Source organism: Pelodiscus sinensis, chromosome 6, assembly GCF_052426305.1.
Source record: "Pelodiscus sinensis isolate ZL-2025 chromosome 6, ASM5242630v1, whole genome shotgun sequence".
Taxonomy (NCBI): Eukaryota; Metazoa; Chordata; order Testudines; family Trionychidae; genus Pelodiscus; species Pelodiscus sinensis.
The window spans coordinates 106403878-106423196 of NC_143057.1; the positions used below are offsets into that span (position 1 = coordinate 106403878).

The 19319-nt window shown below is 41.0% G+C and overlaps 1 protein-coding gene across 4 annotated transcripts in view; it reads left to right on the forward strand.

Annotated features, from left to right (window-relative positions):
- Positions 1-19319, forward strand: part of CPLANE1 (ciliogenesis and planar polarity effector complex subunit 1) — a 170529-nt gene that overhangs the window by 102844 nt on the left and 48366 nt on the right. For all 4 annotated transcript variants that reach the window (XM_089779416.1, XM_075932522.2, XM_089779415.1 and 1 more), the window contains exons 26-33: positions 547-1489; positions 3547-3710; positions 6853-6992; positions 7114-7193; positions 14164-14246; positions 15609-15656; positions 16040-16223; positions 18955-19248. In XM_089779416.1, the coding sequence (XP_089635542.1) occupies positions 547-1489; positions 3547-3710; positions 6853-6992; positions 7114-7193; positions 14164-14246; positions 15609-15656; positions 16040-16223; positions 18955-19248 (1936 nt within the window). The remainder of the gene's footprint in view (positions 1-546; positions 1490-3546; positions 3711-6852; positions 6993-7113; positions 7194-14163; positions 14247-15608; positions 15657-16039; positions 16224-18954; positions 19249-19319) is intronic.

Consider the following 19319-nt stretch of genomic DNA (forward strand, 5'->3'; position numbering starts at 1 on the left):
GGTGTGGTTGGTGGGTTTGTGTATCCCTGTATACGCTCCTTAAAGCAGTATAAAGATCTGCTTTACTCAGTCGTGAGCTTGCGAACACTGCTTTATAGTCTTTCCTTTATACTTCCATTTTTCCATACCACAAAAATGTAATAATTATCCTACATAATTTATCTACATATAGGTAAATTTACTAATTTATATCCTACATGTACACTCTTATAGTTCCTCCCACCTTCCTACTCTACCATCTGTTTTTTAATGTTTTCTGTTCTTAGATTAGAAATTATTAGCAATGAGAGTTACATTGTGATACTAAGTTAATATATTAGTTGGTGAATTATTAATATATTTTATATCAATTTTGTCATGTTACTATTCCATTAATGTAAGTTTTTTTGCAATTTATGTCCTTTTATGTAATAAAATAGAAAAAGGAGAAAAGAAGAGGACAGTTTTGTTAACATACTTTATTGAAATTAAAAATCTTTCTTTAAACGAGAGAATTAGAAATAGCCTTCTGATTTTTTTCTGTGTTCATGTTTTGCTGTGTTGTAGGGAGACATGGCCTCACATGGAAGAACAAACTGGTCGTAAGAATACTGCATATAAGATAAGATATCTTAATTGTAAAGCAAAACATAAAGAAAAAGAACACACAATTTTGCCTAATCACCATACTTTGCCTGTGGTAGGTGCATGGGAATTTGAACGTGATGATGATGAATATGTTAAGTTTTTAGATCTCTTTTTGAGTTACGTGCTGGAAAGAGACCTCATTAATTGCAGCGATCCTGGGATTCCTTTTCTGATCAGCTTTTCTGAACTTCTTAGAGAACACGAACTGCACTCTCTCCTTTTTGATGTTCACACAACACTGAAACGTCGACAGGGCAAAACTAACAGCCAGAATGTGTTTAGAGCTGGTTGCTGCTATGCTGTTACTCGTGCATCATGTGATTCCAAACCAGTTTCCTTGTGCAATGAAAAGCAAAAATGTTTGGAAAACCAAATGTCTGTTTCAGTTTTAAAACCAGCAGACACCTCAATGTGTGACTCAATGAATGGAGTAAAGAAATACATGGGAAAGAAAGGTTTATTTGGTCTGAACCACCTGTCAGTTTACAGAGCACAAGATAACAAGCAAGAAATCACTATTACACCAATAACCCAGACCTTGTCTGACCATGCTTGCTCTATTCTACAAACTTCAGTGACCTATAAATATATGTACAAAACAATTCATGTGAATGATGTTATACCAAGAGAGGAACTTGGTCTAGAATTGAAGAATGAATTTAGCAATATTGCAAGACTGCTTGAATGGATGATCAGATGGTCTGATAGGAGATTGCTATGTGATACCAACACAGTAGAGTCATTTCAAGAGAGTCGCCCAATGTTGCATGTGAAAACATCAGCAGCTGCTATACTTACATCATTATGGCTTTTAGGACGGCCCTTTTGTGATGAATTGCAAGCTAAGCATACTAACTTTAAGGTAAGAAGATTGAATAAGTAGCATAGAGAACTAGAATTATAATTAATTAAACTTTAGATATTATGCATTTTTGTATTAATTTTTTTACATGCATAAATGTTAAAAGTAAAGCTTTTAAAATGCAGTATCATTTTGCTTTTTACCATGCCTTTTTAAAAGATACTCATCAAATCCTACAAGCTGTTCCACGCACATGTCCCCCATGCATCCGTGCAGAACCTTCTTTAAATCAGAGAGGCTCTGAGTAGCAGCAGTCATTTGCAGTATTAAGGGCTTAAATGTGATTGGTATTTTCTCTCTCTCTCTCTCTCTCTCTCTCTCTCTCTCTCTCTATTGCTGTTGAATAATAATTATCTACTGACTTAGGGAAAAAAGAACATTTACATTTTGTCACCTAAAACAGGTTATTTTTATTTGTTTGTGTATTTTAAACATCGTCAAAATACTAAAGATGTTAATTCATGTTCAGTAGCATGTAAGTAATCAACAATTTGCAAAAATGAGTGCACAATGAGTAGAGCTATGAATATAGTTCAACAATAGGAAAAAAAGTGTGAATAATTTCCATTACTTGGAAAGATTGATGGCAATTTTATGTAACAGAAATCCATATAATGGATTTTATATGCATGTTTCTGTAATTTTATAAATTACAACAGCTATACCTGTAATTTACCCATTTCAGGAAAATTTTTACTACCAGGTTATATTTTTTCTCAATGAAAAGGTTTGCCATGTCAAAGATAATAGTAATAGCAAAGACCAGCATCAAATGGTCTTTAATGTAACAGACTTTTGCATGAGACTTTTACCTTCTAGCTGCACTCCAGGTAAAGATTAGAATACTGCGTATCAACCTCTCTTTAAGGAGTTGCTAGGAAGAGATAAACATTCCAAGAGTGATGAAGTTCTTTCTATGAGGCATTGTTATGGGTGAGAAGATTTATGTTGTAGATCCAGATGTGTTGTGAGATGTATGTAATTTATCTAGATACCATTGTATTTGAGTAGACACTTAATTTTTTGCTATAGTGTCCAATTTTAGTTGTTGTTTGAAGAAATATATAATAAAGTTGAAAAGAGTAACTAGATGAATGAACAATGAAGAGAAAAGGCTCATATAAGGACAGTCTATTGAAATTAGGAGTATTTGATCTTAAAAGAGAGAGTTCAGATGCAAATTCCTGGTGGGGAAATGAAAAGGGTGGTGCACAGAGCCATTTTGTTACCCACGTGCTGGATCTGGCATGGCAGCTTGGGGCTTTCTTTCCTGTCTTCCCTCCATGTAGCATGGATTTATGAGGATTTGTTTTCTTTCTGCTGAGCCTTCTTTCTCCTTCTAGATAGAGTAGATTTGCTTTTGTTTGATGTTTCTTCTCTTATGACACACATGATTTATAACAAACAAATAACTGAAGTATCACCAGAATGTTCTAGTCACCAGAGATGTTACTGAATGCTTCTGGTTATATACAATATTATAGATTTTTTTTTTCTGGCTCTGACATTATTTCTGGGAATGTTTAACTGTTTGAATTTAGTACAAGATTTTATTGCTGATGCCCAAAAACAAATGTATTTTTTCTTCCCATTTGTCATTGGTAGTTTGAAACAATTTCTAATTTTTACATACTGTTAATGATAGCGGCTATATAATAACTATAGTGACCAATGGTCTCATACAGTTTATCCACGGGATTCTTTGTCTCATTCAGTGCACAGGTTGGATGTGAAAGGAGATAAAACTTCAATAGCACAGGCAACCCATAAATCTGGCATGTTTAATTGTATGAAATGTGGAATATCTTCAGTCTGCAAAGTATCTCCAATATCTTCATCTTGTAAATCTGTCATTTTCTAATTGAGTGAAATCTGCAATATCTTCATTCTATAAAATATCTGTGAAATCTCAGTCTGTAAAATTACAACTAGAGAAAAGGATGTGTAATTAAGAAGAAATGAAACATGTTAAATAGGAGAGAGAGAGTCTGACAATTGAGAGATTATTTTTATCTAGAAGGACTTTTGAATGTGTGTTTTGGGTTTTGTTTTATTAGAATCCAGATGATCATTACCTAATGAACTCTGCACCCCTACCAGAAACTAGATCAAAGATTCAGAAAAAAAGCAGTGTGAATTCAAGCTGTTCTCCATCAACAGAAACGCCATATGCTGTCCAGGATGTAAATGCTCACGATGAACCTTGTGAAAATGTTTTAGGGTAATGTTTTAACTAGAGCACTCAAGTTATGTAATTGCTCAGCTAAGTGGGAAACATTAATATACTACGTACAAATTATATCTTCTTGATTTACAGCCAAATTTTGATTTCACATATATTCCTAACTGTTTAGGGTTGTTGGGGAGTTTAGTGTGAGTTGCTGTTTTGGAGCAGAATTTGATTGATATTTAACTATAGTCTTTACACAGCAGAGATTTCTGTACAGATATGAATAAATAATTCCACTGACACAGAACTAAACTTGTTCTTCTCTAATTGTCCTAACATTTATCAGTTTTGTAACCAGATCCGATAACATTTCATTGTGCAGTTTTCACATTCCTCTTTGCTTTTGTTGTTTATATATATTATTTATGTTATTTATGTTGATGTTCTTTTGTCTGGACAAATTCCACGTGGCATGCTGTACCCTATACTTATTTTTTAGGACATTCAAAATATTATTGAAAAAGTATACAGAAAATGAAATATTGCAAATTTTTTCTTTATAGAAAATTTACAGCAAAAATATTAGATTTAAAGATTATTTGCAATGAGGGTATGGGAAGGAATTTAAATATGACCACTTTTCAAGAGACACATTAAAACATGATGTTTGAAGGTATGGGACATCCTGACTTAGAAATGAACCTCTGGGGGTCCAAGCCATTTGGCTGTTATAGTCGAGGGTTCATTATAGGAGTGGGGTCCCACAGCGATTAGTTTTGGGATGAGTTCTGTTATTATTGATTTAGATAGTGGCATATAGAGTACACTTATAAAGTTTGCAGATTATACCAATCTGTGAGGGGTTGCAAGTGCTTTGGAGGATAGGGTCATAATTCAGAATCGTCTAGACAAACTGGAGAAATGGTCTGAGGTAAATAAGATGAAGTTTAATAAGGACAAATGCAAAGTACTCCACTTAGAAAGCAACAATCAGTTTGACACAAACAGAATGGGAAATTACTGTCTAGGGATGAATATTAGAGAAAGGGATTTTGATGTCATAGCTGACCATAAGCTGAATATGAATTAACAGTGTGACACTGTTGCAAAAAAAGCAAACATGTTTCTGAGATGCATTAACAGGAGTGCTATGAGCAAGACACAAGAAATAATTCTTCCACTCTACTCTGTGCTGAATAGGCCTCTGTTGAAGTATTGTGTCCGGTTCTGGGTATCACATTTCAGGAAGGATGTGGAGAAATTGGAGAGGGTCCGGGGTCCAAAGAAGAGCAACAAAAATGATTAAAGGTCTAGAAAACATGACATATAAGGGAAGACTGAAATAACTGGTTTTGTTTAGTTTGGAAAAGAAAAGATTGAGAGGGGACATGATTGCAGTTAAGTACCTAACAGGGTGTCACAAGGAGGAGGGAGAAAAATTGTTCTCCTTAATCTCTGATGATAGGACAAGAAATAATTGGCTTAAATTGCAGCCAGGGAGGTTTAGGTTGGACATTAGGAAAAACTTCCTAACTGTTAGGGTGGTTAAGTACTGGAATACATTGTTTAGGGGGTGTTGCACTCTCCATTATAGGAGATATTTAAGAACAAGTTAGATGAGCATCTATTTGGGATGATCTAGATGGTGGTTGATCCTGCCATGAAGTTAGGGGACTGGATTTGATGACCTATAAAGGTCTCTTCCAATTTTAGTATTCTATGGTTCTATGATTTATTGTCTGAAATGTATTTAATTGCAGCTCTGCTGCCACCAGTGGATGACTCTGAAGTCATTGCAGACAGTCGTCTAAGTCATTATGCTTAAATGGGATCCTGAAACAAAATTAAAAAATGATTTTGAATCATCATTCTTCTCACTTTATTACTGAAGTAATCATTTACATTTTTTCAGCAAGGATGCAGGTCCAGTTCCAAGTTACCAAAAAGCTAAGACTGATTGCACTTAGATAATACTTAATTTTGGAGTATGCCCCATTGAACTCACTGGCAATTCTGTTTTTGAGAAAACAGGTATAGAATGGGGTTCCCTTGTGAAAACTGAGTTATGCTGAGGTAAAATCGAGAATAGACATGGCATCATTATGATCTATGCCCATGATGTTCTAAACTAAGGGGCGTGTATTTTGTATTTGTATTAATAAGAAAATGATAGTGGCAACTGGCAACTCTAGATTTCTCTCAATGCAGCCATCTGTATTGTATACTTGAGTAATAGATTCTAAACCTAGATAATTAATTAAACAAGCCAGAAGGATGAGTCAAGATAAACTTTTTTTTCCTAGCAACATCCAACATAGCAAACAACTTGGGAATTTACTTGTCAAATCACACTTCTATTAAATGGCATACTGTCTTGAAGAATGATGCATTGCAAAGTGAATTATTTAAGTTAATAACTAGTTGATCTGCTCGGCCATATCTACATCTTTTCTCCCAATAAGCAGTTTTCTTTATAATGTTTCATTCTTGAAACTAGGCCCTGCACCATCTTCTTGCACTGCTAATACTTGGCATGTTTTCCTTGTTTACTCGGGAAACAATTTTTTAAAAAAATATTCCTAGATAGGGTCTCTCTTTATAAATAGAAGCCATGACAGTGTTTCTGTGGCAAAAGTGTAAAGAAATGTAGGAAACTGTGTGCATGCTGGATAATGTCTTCCTTTTTTCTTTATAGTCCACTCCTCTGTTGTTTTCTATGCTGCCTCTGTCCTTTCCTGCATACTGTCTCTCCATCTTTAACTACCTCCTCTGCTGTGCTTGGCCAAGGTTAACCATCACATAAGCACAGAACAAAAACAATCCTATCCAGCTTGTGTCTTTCTTTGCATGTGTTACTTTTTAATCTGCTGAGAAACAGAAATTGAAAACCCAGGACTTTTTAGAAGCAAGTGCTAGTAGTTAATGACTAGTTTGTCCAGCCTAATTCATTTTTATGAGTAAGTTTATGTGTAGCATGTTTGTGATTAGATTTAATTGTAAATGTTATTTTTAAATGAGAAAAAGTATTTTTTTTAAATGGAAAAATCCAATTTAAATAAAAAAATCTGATTTTTAGTTTTTAAAAAATCACTGATTTTATTCACCTCATATAGCCTCCCTTTATACTTCCATATGTCATACATAAATGTATTATTCACTTTTTTGTAATTTGTTCTGTTATTCCAATTTACAGTATATGTACAGAAACAAAACATTCTGAAAAGAATGAAATGAATGAGAATTATTCTCTAACTCACAGTACTGAAGGAGGAGTAATAGATTTTGATGAAGTAGGAGCATTCCAGGAAGTAGATACAACTTTAGAAAATGAAGGTATGTTCTTTTAGCAAAAATCTAACTTTTATACCTTATCCCTTTATCTTAATAAAGTTGTCAAGTTTGCTGATTATATGCATTTTATTTTCTTTGTGAATTATATCTCTTCATTTCATAGAACTCTTTGAAGAACCATTTGGAGCTCCAAAAAGTCCCAGTATTTCTGTCAGCATTAAACTTATACAACAAAAAGAGGAGGCAAGTTACTCTCTGATTAATTAAATATTTACTTCAAATATTATATTTAAAATGCATTTATTTCCTTGTTTTAGCTAATGAATGGCCTAAAAGCGCTTAGTGGTTGCACGACTATTGCACTCAATTCTACAGTGTGGCTTACTAGTATTAGAGTCTTTGCATCTCCTGGAAATAATTCTTCTTCTTCGAGTGGTGTCCCCGTGGGTATTCCACTGTAAGTGTCAGGCTTGTCCCGGTGCAGCAGAACGGAGATTCGTCAGCAGTGGCCTGCCAGACCCATGCTCAGCAGGCGCCTTGTACTGTTCACGCTATGTCTTAGATCGCGTGGTGTGGCTCCCGACAGTTCCTCCTAACCATCCTCGGTTGCAAACGGAGTGAGTTCCCTTTTGTCAGATTCTGTGAGTTAATCATTCAGTAGTGTAGTTGTAGTCTTAGTTTAATTAATCTTAGCAGTAAGTTTATAGCTGTTTAAAAAACAAAACAAACAAAAGAAAGGATATGCAGATGTCTCAGTTCAGCGCATTAAAAAAAAAAAAAAAGTAAGAACCAAGAGAAAGAAGAGAAAATCACTTGAAGAAAAACCATGCCAGGATCACCTGGTTTTAAAAAATGTGACACTTGTCAGGAACCCATGCCCGCTTTGGACTGGCGCTCCTGCTGTATTATGTGCCTAGGTGAGGGACATATCCCACAAAAATACCCTCACTGCTCCAAATTAATAGCGCAAGCACGAAAGGACAGGGAGATGAGGCTCATAATGTTTTTATTTAATAAAGCACTGCAGCCTTCACAGATGGAGCCCTCCCTGCACAGATCGGACTCTCGTAGAGCCAAGAGGTGCCAGGCCATCTCACCAGGGCCTCATACTTTCGCGAAAAAGAGGCCCTCTCCAACTCGCTGATACCGACACTTGTTAGCATCAGAGATAATCTGGGCACTTCAGGGATGTCTCCTACTTGCTGTCTGGAGAAGGCAAAACCAAGCTGTAGCATGTTGGTACCAGGGCTGAGTCTAATGCGAAAATCACCACCTGCGGCACCAGTATCATTTGTGGCACTGCAACCAGCCTCAGGGCTGGATCCAGCACCTACAGTTACAGCAGTACCACTGGTGCAGTTGGCACACTCGGCGCTGCCAGCACAGGATACACCAGCACTGTCTTCAGCACTGCAGCCGGCATCAACTAGACCTTATATGCAGCCTACAGACAAGTCAGCACTAGCACAATTGTTGGTACCGGCTAAGACCCACCATAAATCATGCAGGGTCATCACTCCTTCCCCCAGTCCAGAGCATATGACATTTGCTCGTTTCCCTGCAATGGTGGACACAGGAGGGCATGGTATGTAGTAGGGAGCCCTTTCAGATGTACCTCGGCTGGGGGGTGCACCTGGGTTGTCACAGGACTCAGGGGGTGTGAACCCCCTTGGAGCGGGCCCTGCACATAAATATTCGAGAGCTGAGGGCAGTCAGGAAAGCTTGCGAGGCGTTCCTGGCATCAGTCTCATGCCAATCAGTCCTCGTACACCTGGACAACATGACGGCCATGTTCTACATAAACAAGGGGGGGCCCGGTCGTCCCCTCTGTGTCGAGAGGCGTTGCTATTGTGGGACCTGTGCATAAAGCACGAGATCCATATCCAGGTGGAATATCTGCCAGGGTGCAAGAACTTGTTGGCAGATGCCTTGAGCAGGTCCTTCGGAGCCCATGAGTGGGCTCTGAAAGACGAGGTCCTGACTCAGATTTTCCACAAGTGGGCTGTCCCCTAGTAGACCTCTTTGCCACGGCAGAGAACAGGAAGTGTCCTCGCTACTTCTCGTTCCTGGGGCTGGGCACCCACTCCAGGGGGGATGCCATGACCGTGTCCTGGCCGCGGGGTCTCCTCTATGCATTTCCCCTATTCCCTCTGATCCCCAGAGTTCTGTCCAGGGTCAGAATGTTCAGGTCTATGGTCATTCTCATAGCCCCGAGTTGGCCCAGACAGTTCTGGTTCCCCGTTCTGGTGGAAATGGTGTGTGTGGAGCCCATGGGTCTTCCAATGGATCTGGATCTCCTGACCCAACCCTGGGGCAGCGGGTAGCTGGTTCACCCGAGTCTCAGGTTTCTTCACCTGACAGCCTGGCTTATCCATGGCTAATGCAGCCAGAAAGGAAATGTTCTCAGGGGGTACAAATAGTCCTCCTGGGTAGTAGGAAGCCGTCCACCAGGAGGTCCTATGCAGCTAAGTGGAAGCGATTCATGCGCTGGGTGGCCCTACAGGGGCTGGACCTGTCCTGGGCCTCTGTCCCGGCCGTACCAGACTATCTGTTTGAACTATGGTCTAATGGTCTCTCTAGCTCCTCAGTCAAAGTGCACTTAGCCTCCCTCTCTGCCTTCCATGTGGGCTCTGCCGATGCATCCCTGTTTGCGGACCTGGTAGTCAAGAGGTTTTTTTAGGGTCTGGACAAACTGTTTCCCTCAATCAGGCCCCCAGTTCCTCAATGGGACCTCAACCTAGTGTTTTCGGGACTGATGTCACCCCCCCTTGAGCTGCTAGTCACCTGCTCTTTAGAAAGCATCTATCCCTCAAGGTGACCTTTATTGTAGCCATTACCTTGGTGCGCAGGGTCTCGGAGCTGCGGCTCTGACGGTTGACCCACCATACCTAGTGTTCTCAGCCGATAATGTCAGGCTCCGCCCTCCCCCGGCCTTCCTCCTCAAGGTAGTGTCGCCCTTCCACGTGTCCAAGGAGATAGACCTTCCTGTGTTCTTCCCGAAGCCTCACAGCTCCCCTAAGGAGGAAGTACTGCATTCCCTTGATGCTAAACATGCGTTAGCTGTTTACATTGACAGGACAAAGCCCTTTTGCAAATCTCCACAATTGTTTATTGCGTTTGCTGATAGGATGAAAGGGCTCCCTATTTCGACCCAGAGATTATCCAACTCAGTCTCCGAATGTATTAGGGAGTGTTACAGCTTAGTTTGCAGGGACCCGCCGCGTGTTACAGCGCATTCCACCAGGGCGCACACGTCCTCGGTGGCGTTTGGGGCACAAGATTCTTGAAATCTGCAGGGCGACCATGTGGTCCTCTGTCCACACATTTATGTTGCATTATGCGCTGGCATGACAGACTAGAGGGGATGCCCAACTGGGTACTGCAGTCCTCAGGTCCATGCTGTAACTGTGTGTGTCACACATTGGTTTATCTGTTGTTTTCCTGTTGCACGTTAGTTGAATAAAGACATCTGCTGGTTTGTTTCAACACTTGCCTATGCATTTTTATCCGTGTGCTCCGACCCCTCCTCCTTGGGGGTCCGGCTTGAGTGTCACCTTACTCGAATGGACATGACCAACCACTCGAAGAAAAGAACGGTTATTTACCTGTAACTGTTGTTCTTCAAGATGTGTTGCTCATGTTCATTCAATTCCCCCCTACCTTTCCTTCGTTGGAGCGTCCGGCAAGAAGGAACTGAGGTTGGGGAGCGCCAGCAGGGTTACTTACGCTCCACTATAGCGGTGCCACGCCAAGGGGCGACCTGCCAGCGCTACAGGTACCACTTGGGAAAACACTCCGGGAGAAACTGTGCACGTGGCGCGCACACCTTATTCGAATGGACATGAGCAACACATCTCGAAGAACAACAGTTATAGGTAAGTAACTGTTCTTTTCAGGATGGTGACCTTAACATCTATTATCCCAGCTCTCGACAGTGGGGATTGGTTTGTGTCCCTTGACCTGCAGGACGCCTGCTTTCATGTCACAATCCATCCAGCGCACAGGCATTTCCTAAGATTTGTTGTCGAAGCCGAGCACTTCTAATAAAGAGTTCTACCCTTCGGTCTGTCTTTGATGCCCAGAGTCTTTTCTAAGACACTTGCACTTGTAGCGGCCCACCTCCGTTGAGCCTGAATCATTATTTCCCCTAGCTCTATGACTGTTTGATCAAGGGCTCATCCTTCGATGACATGCCGCAATTCACCACCACGACGAGGGCAGTCTTCGAAGCTTTTGGCCTTATAATCAATTTCCAAAAATCGTCAATGACACCACGACAATCTTTGGAATTCATCGGCGCACTATTAAACTCATCTACTGCCTGAGCATACCTATCGTTACACAGATTTCAGGTTATTCAGGATCTCATACAGGTCCTCTCCACAAGCCCCACGATTTCCATACTTACCCGCCTTCAACTCATGGGGCATGTGGCAGCTACCATATATGTTGTAGCACATGCAAGGTTTCACCTATGGTGCCTTCAGCACTGGATAGCCTTGGTCTACGTTCCTGGCATACATGACATTGACAGGAGAATTGCAGTACCACCCAAAGTGGTGAAGTCTTTGAGTTGGTGGACCATTCCTGCCAATATGTTAGCCAGTGTACCTGTCCATCTACCTTGGCTGATGCATCTTTAGTAGGCTGGGGAGCATATTACAATGGCCATTATATTCAGAGCTGCTGATCTATACAATAAACCTCTCACCATATCAATGTCCTAGAATTGCAAGCACTTTGTCACTCTTATCCGAGGCCACACCATCAGGGTGCCTACCAACAATGTGATCACAGTTTTCTACATGTCAGGAAGGAGCTAAATCACGTTCCCTCTGTGTAGAGACAATATGCCTATAGAACAAGCGCATCCGCCATGACGTAATGATTCTAGCATCATACGTACCTGGCAAAAAGAACACCATTGCCAATGCACTCAGCAGGTACTTTGTCACAAACCACGAGTGGGAGCTATGTTATCGAGTGCTACAAGACGTCTTCTGACTCTGGGGTTTCCTGACCATAGAGCTATTTGCTACACATTGAAATGTGAAATGCCAGTACTACGCTTTAATGGAGATCCCTGGACCAAGATCCCTGGAAATGCTTTTATCCTCGACTGGAGTGCTCAATTGCTTTATGCCTTTCCTCCGACTCCCCTGATACCAAGAGTCTTAGAAAAGATCACCAGGGACAACGCAACAGTAATCCTCATAGCCCCTTTTTGGCCACTTCAGACATGGCTTCTCTATCTTTTTCATGTCTCCTCACCCACCCTATTCCTTACCCAGATGCCACAACCTGTTGACCCAGGACCAGGGAACCCTACTGCACCCTCAACCTGATTACCTTCGCCTCACAGCATGGTTCCTAGTTGGTTCCAAGACACAGAAATGATCTGTTCCTAAGATGTTAAACATGTCCTGCTCCAGATTAGGAAATCCACTACTCAGACTACTTACCTGCACAAGTGGTATAGGTTTTGCTCCTGATGCCTGGACAACAATCTAGATCCAACCCTCTGGCCCCATCCATCGCTTTCTCTATTACATCCTGCATTTAAAACATTCCAGTGTTGCGCTGTCATCTCTCAAGGTTCACCTTGCTGCTATCACTGGCTTCCGACCGCCAGTGGAGAGCTATTTGGTGTTTGCTTACCCGATCACCAAGAGATTCATAAAAGGGGTGGTAAATCGCTACTCACCACATAGCTGCCTCAACCATGAAGTTTAGAACTGGTATTGGATGCCCTAACATGACACTCCTTTGAATCCTTGGTGACCTGCCCTCTGTTGCTATTAACCATGAAAGTTGCCTTCTTGTTAGCAATAATATCTGCATGCAGGGTAGGGGAGCTCACTGCTTTCTCTGCTACTCCTCCCTATACAGTATGTATAAGGTTATACTCTACCCTCAACCAACCTTCCTACCAAAAATAAACTTGGATTTTCACATCAACGTGCCCATCATCCTCCCAACCTTCTACCCCAAGCCACACACATCCTGTTGAGATGCAAGGCTCCACACATTAGCTGTATGTAGGGCACTGGCCTTTTACATCGATAGAACACGACCTTTCCGGAAATCTCAACAACTGTTGATTTTGATGGCTGATTGTTCTAAAGGCGAGTGTGTCTGTGCACAATGCATCTCCAAACTCATCATCTTGTGCATAGTGTGTTGCTATTCATTGCAGAACAAGCCGGTGCCAAGACACCAAGAGCCCATTCTGCCAGGGCAGTAGCAGCTTCTACAGGCTTTCTCAAGGAAGTTCCTCTACATGACGTCTGTCAAGCTGCCATGTGGTCCTCTAACTACACCTTTGCAAAGCATTACGCTATCCCCAATAATTTCAGTAGTGATTCAGCAGTTGCCTCTGTAGTGCTGTCCACAGTGGTGAAATCTTAACTCTTAATCCCACCTTCCTTATGTCGGACTACTGCTATGAAGTCACCTACAGGGGAGCACCCACGGGGACACTACTCGAAGAAGAGGAAGTTACTCACCTTGGTGCAGTAATGACAATTCTTTGAGATGTGTGTCCCCTTGTGTGCTCCACTACCTGCCCTCCTCCCCACTTCGGAGTTTGTCCTTTATGTTTTTCGGATAGTTGGCGATTAGGCGGAACTGGCAGGAGCTGGACCTCGCGCTATAAGAAACGGCGCGGTCCAGCATACCACTGCTGATGAATTTCTGATCTGCGGCACTGTGACAAGCCCAACACCTACAGTGGAGCACCCACAGGGACACACATCTTGAAGAACTGTTGTTACTTCGCCAAAGTGAGTAACTTCCTCTTCATAGGGCTAGTCCTTTTGACGTGTAATGCATTTTTTTTGGCTTTTTGCTTGTTTATAATTGTTTTGTTTCCTTGCTACCAACTGGAATAGTTATACTGGGATGCCTGATTAACAAGGTTATACCACTGCACAGGCCTGATTCCATGATAATCTAATGAATTGAGTTTTGGAAATGGTTTAAAACTCATGATAGATGCAATTAAATTTAAATGTAATTAAAGAAGTCATTAAGACATCTCCCTGCTATTGTTCTGTAGCAATGCAGCTATGTAAAGGTAGGATGTTCTGATTATACTTGATCACATGAAATTAATCAGAAGCATGTCAGCAGTCTAAGATTTTAATAATAATCTATTTAAGAAGTATGGTGAAGAAAATATATACATATTCATATGCATCGTTTGAAATTGCAGTATATTTCTACACTAGATGTAGAATCTCCCTTGGAAGAACCCATGATGGAAAAGCTAGAGGGAAAAATAGCCAAACAAAATGGGTAAGAGGAAACTGATTTCATTAGCATTTCAAAAGAATTCATGTACTGCTACCATGTTAAATTCATAAAGAGATAGTCATGCTATTTCTTTTAATTAAAATATTTGCTCTTGCTTTTAACAATATACTTGCCATTTAAAACTAAATTCCACCCACCTTTCATTTCTTATATGTGCTAGTGTATTATTACAGAGTTGGCCATAAGTAGTTATGTGACACTGAATGTGTATTTTAAAAATAAAGCAACTGTGTTCTGTAGTGATTACAAAAAATAGTCAACTCACTTCATGACATTTTTTCAGGATTTGTTTTACAGAGAACTCCCTTTGCTTGTATTAATCAAAACATTTTTAAAGAGTTAAAGCATTTGTATTTGCAATGAGAAACACACAAGGAATTACAAGAACTGTGCAGAGACGCTCTCTTCCTTAAGTGTGTCTCATGGTCTTATGTTTGAAATGATAATCTATGTCGTTTACTTGTCTGATTCAGTTGTAATTTTCTCAAAGAAAGTCACTTCGTATTTATGCTGTGTTCACTGTCTGGAATCAAGGTCCCCAGTTGCTGGCCTGATATTTTTCTTGATGATTGGAAGAAAGCAGCTTAACTCCTTTCAAGCTGGCAAACTTGTGTCAGTCACTCCTTCCAATCTGTTTCACTGCTTGAGTCTACTTACTTTACTTTACTTACATTAGTATAAAATGTTCACTTCTGACTTTCTAGAATTCCAGATAATGCCTTACCGGTGATGAAGGCATGTAATTATATTATTTTCTAATACTTACATTATGATTATGGATATAGGAATAATGTCCTCAATTTGCTTGCAATTTATTGTAATCTTTAAAACTACATAGTTTTCTAAAGACTTTATTAGTATTTTATTACCATTTAAAATAGTGCATATTAATAGCATCCTCAGGAGTTATTGCATTATATTACCTTTTCTTTTTAGAAATACAAATTTCAGTCATGTTCACAAAGTGCCCTAAATATGAGATTTTCCTTTGTATTGCCAAGTCAAATAAGTTCTCATGCTTTTTTATTGCTTAGTGTTTGTGTGAATAGTCAAAATCTATTCAACCATTATGTTTGTCAGTTAATGATTGCTATGGAGACCTAACATAAACAATCAACAGTTGTATCCTTAGTTGCAGTGTTATACAAGGATAGAAGGTACTCAGTTCAGTATGACTTGGATTAAATTTACATGCATAGGTAAACAAGCTTGTGTTTTACATACAAAATCTTTCAAAAATTGTTTCATATATTGAAAAAATGATACACCTATAATAAAAGGTTGTAAATTTATAATAAACTTACCTTTTGTCTTTTTCTTTGGTCTGACTGAGGCTGTTTCCAGCACTGTTCCTCATTCATTTGGTTTAGAAATGAATGCAGATGCTCCTAGGTAAGATAAACTGTAGTGCTTTATGTAGTAAATTACAGATTATTCTTATTAAATTTTCAATGTTAATATGATATTTAGCGTATTACTTTACAATAAATGTATAAATAATGTTTGCATTTACTGCATATTTTGGTATGTGCCTTTAAGCCACACCAGTTTGTGCTGCAATCCTGTGAGATCACAGAATCTAAGCAGGTTTGGCCAGATATCTGCTGCCCATTAGAGGCGGCCCCCCCCCAAAAAAAATTAAAAATGTCTCTTGACTTTTTTTTCATCCTGAAAATTTTTAAAAGCTTTAGAAGTATTGTTAGGTTCAGTGTTCAGAATCCATATATCTTGGAAAGTATCTAAAAATTATTGTTTTTATTCCCAATACTTTCAAGTAACACAGAGATTTGTGTATGTGGTGATCAACCTTCTCTTACGGGTATATCAAGTGTTCCCTATGATGGTCCGGGATGTTCAAAGAAGCAAGAAGTCCAGGAAGGAGAGTTGATAGCAGAACCATCAAATGTTTCAGAAGCTGTCAGACAGATGCTCCAAAATGAAATGTTTAAATTAGTTCAGGTAAGAATATTTCATTATTAAAAATAATCAACACAGATTAAATTATTCAATTACAAATACGCTACATGAAAATTATTGCTTTCAGTGTTATTCCGTGATGCTTTTATGCACATTTCTGGGTTGCAGGTAATTAAAGATAGAAGCCAATTATTTTTAGGCATGATTCATTATGCTTTTGACTTAATCTGAAGGCTTGTGAATTTGAGGAGCAGTACATTTGGATAATTGTGTTTTCAGGAGGTCTAACTGTTTTTAATATTCTCCTGATGTGCTTTATTCATATCAATTAGGGATGTTATGAACCCATAGTAACTGTATAAATAAAATAATAATGAGTTAATGCTGGTATATTTGAAAGTAGAAGCTTTATCTGGTGTTGCTCAGCTCCTTATCTCAAATAAGTTTTGTTTTTCTTTATTTAAATCATTGTTTTGAAATGGGGATGAAGGGTTTAATATGCAGGACAACCCCAGCCACCTCTTATGACATTCAGCAGCTTGGGGCCAGGTGAGAAGTTCCTCTCCATGCTGGGAAGAGGAGAGTGGGCAATACAAAAATAGGGTGAACCCTTCCTCAGGCTAAGTCTCCACTGGCACAGCTGGGGGAGGGGTGCATGTCCCCTGCTGGAACGCGCACGCGCGCGCTCTCTTTCTCTCTCTTGCTCTCACTCTTTCCCACACTCTCAACTATATAGTAGAGCTGTCCCTTGTTCCACTCCTGCCTCTGCTGGGCCAGTGGGGTTATAGCTGTCCTGGTCCCCATCTCTGGCCCCTTACTTGCCACCCTGTGGTCATGCTATCTAGAGTATAATGCCCTTTTACTAGACCAGGGATGGGCAATCATTTTTTAAAGGGAGCCACTTCACAAATTTTGGAAATAGCCGCAAGCCTCAGGCAGAAGGGGCCAGGCCACAGGCAGAAGGGGCGGGATTGAGAACTACCCTGCCAGGAGCTTTGCTTGGCCTGGGGTTCCTGCCTCCTGACTTCTGGCCAATACAAGGTACCTGGAGTAGATGGGAGGGTGCTGGGGGCTAGCCTCCTCCCAGAGTTGTCTGGGGTGGAGGCTTAGAATTCACATAACATGGCTGACAGCTCCTGGGCCCACTGCTAACATGTTGCCTGGCAGCCGCCCAGCAGACACAAGCCCTTTGCATAGAAGCAGTTTAAAGGGCTCATGCCTCCTGGGCACTTCCCAGGCAATGGGCCAGTGGGACTGAGAGCTGTGAGCTCTTTCAGTTTCTTCTGTTTAAAGGGCTTGTGCCTGCTGAGTGGCTGCCAGGCAACGCAGCCACCCAATAAGTGCGAGCCCTTTAAATAGAAGCAGTTTAAAGGGCTCACATATCTCCGGCACCCAGGCAATGCGCTAAGACAGGGGTCAGCAACTTTTCAGAGATGGAGTGCTGAGATTTGACTTATTCACCCTCTAGGTACGGGTCTGATACTGCCAGTGATACTTTTTAATGTCAATAATAGTCCTACTTACAGCAACTTCATTAATAAATAAAGATGCAGATCTTACCTTTTAGTTCAGGGAGAGTGCAGTGTGTGGCCAGGAGAGAGGGTGCAGGAACAAGGGAGAGTGTCGGAGTAAGTTGGGGGTGCTGGGTATTGGCATGAGGGGGAGGGAAGTTGAGGGGATTGCAGTGTGGGGGAGGGGGGGTTTGGGCATGAGGGGGAGACCTGACCTGGCTTCTTGCCCCCTTTCAGCAATGGCCATAGCCACGCTGTTCTGGCCACGCCGATGGAAGGCCCCGCTGCCGGGGTCCATGTGGTCCAGCCCCGGAGGCCCTGCTGCTGCTGTTGACACGGTCTGGGGCCGCCCACATTATCCAGGGCCAGCAGCAGAGGCCAGAAGTGCCACTGCCGTGGCCATGGACCATGTGGCTGCGGCACCTCCAGCCTCTGGGGCCAGCCCTGGACCTCGTGGCCACAGCAGAGCTTCTCCAGTCTTCTGGGCCGGCTGTGAATTGCGTGGCTGCAGCAGTGGCACCTCTGGTCCCACCTGAAGTGCTGCTGAGGAGCCCCAGCGCTGCCTCCTCCCACTGCAGCCTAATCTGCTGCAGGGAGGAGGGAGTGCTCTCCAGCAGCTGCGCAGGGGAGGAAGGGCGGAGCTGAGCTCCCTTCCCCATGCTGCTGAAAATCAGCACGTGTGCTGGAGGTTGCCAATGACTGCGTTAGGAGGCGGGGCCTGGTTCTGCCTCACGGGCCGGATCACAGCTCAGCCTGCTGAGAGGCTTTTGCCCACCCCCATATACTAGACTCTCCCTTTCCATTTTATGAGAAACAATCAAATTCCAGGCACTTCCCATTGTCCTGGTACAACCAAACCCTGACTGTGCTTAAGTTATGATAAGAGGAAGCTGCATATCAAATTTGGTGGTCCTAGTTCTTCCCATTTAGGAGGTGTTCTTGAACAAACAGACTCACAGATGGACAAACATACAGATGCATATTTCTAAAATATATTGTAAGACTGTTTCATCCTGGTGGTATTCAGGCTTAAGTTTCTTTCTGCTGAAATAAAGGAATGCAAATCGCTGCGTGTTATTGATACAATAAGATAGATATATGTAATATGAAAGAAATATTGATTCTGCTCTATTGAGTTCTCAGTTGCTATCTATTTTAATAGGATAATCACACATCTGTAAACAAAAATTAACCAGAGAATTTTTCCCAAAACCCATTTTGTGACTTTGTTAATGTTAGCTTTATTTTTGTTTACATTCTAGCTGCAGCAAATCAACTTTCTGAGCTTAATGCAAATAGTAGGGTCGTCCTTTGCCAGCCTGCCAAATGTGCAGCATATTCTGCAGCAACCTCAGTCTATTCAGCTGGGAGGAAACCAGGCTTTACACACTGAAAGAAGCAATTGTACTGACACATTCGTACCTATACAGTCTACAGACATTTCTTCAGAAACTCAACTGCCCAGTAAAGAAAGTGTTGGAAAGTTTAAAAAGAGTAGCTCTCATCCTCAAGAAAGAAATATCCTAAATGATCAAACCAGCAAAGAAAGTACACATGTAGGTAAAACAAAACATTATTCTTTAAGTGGAGGAAGCACATTAGATGTTATTCCATTTGAAAAATTAAA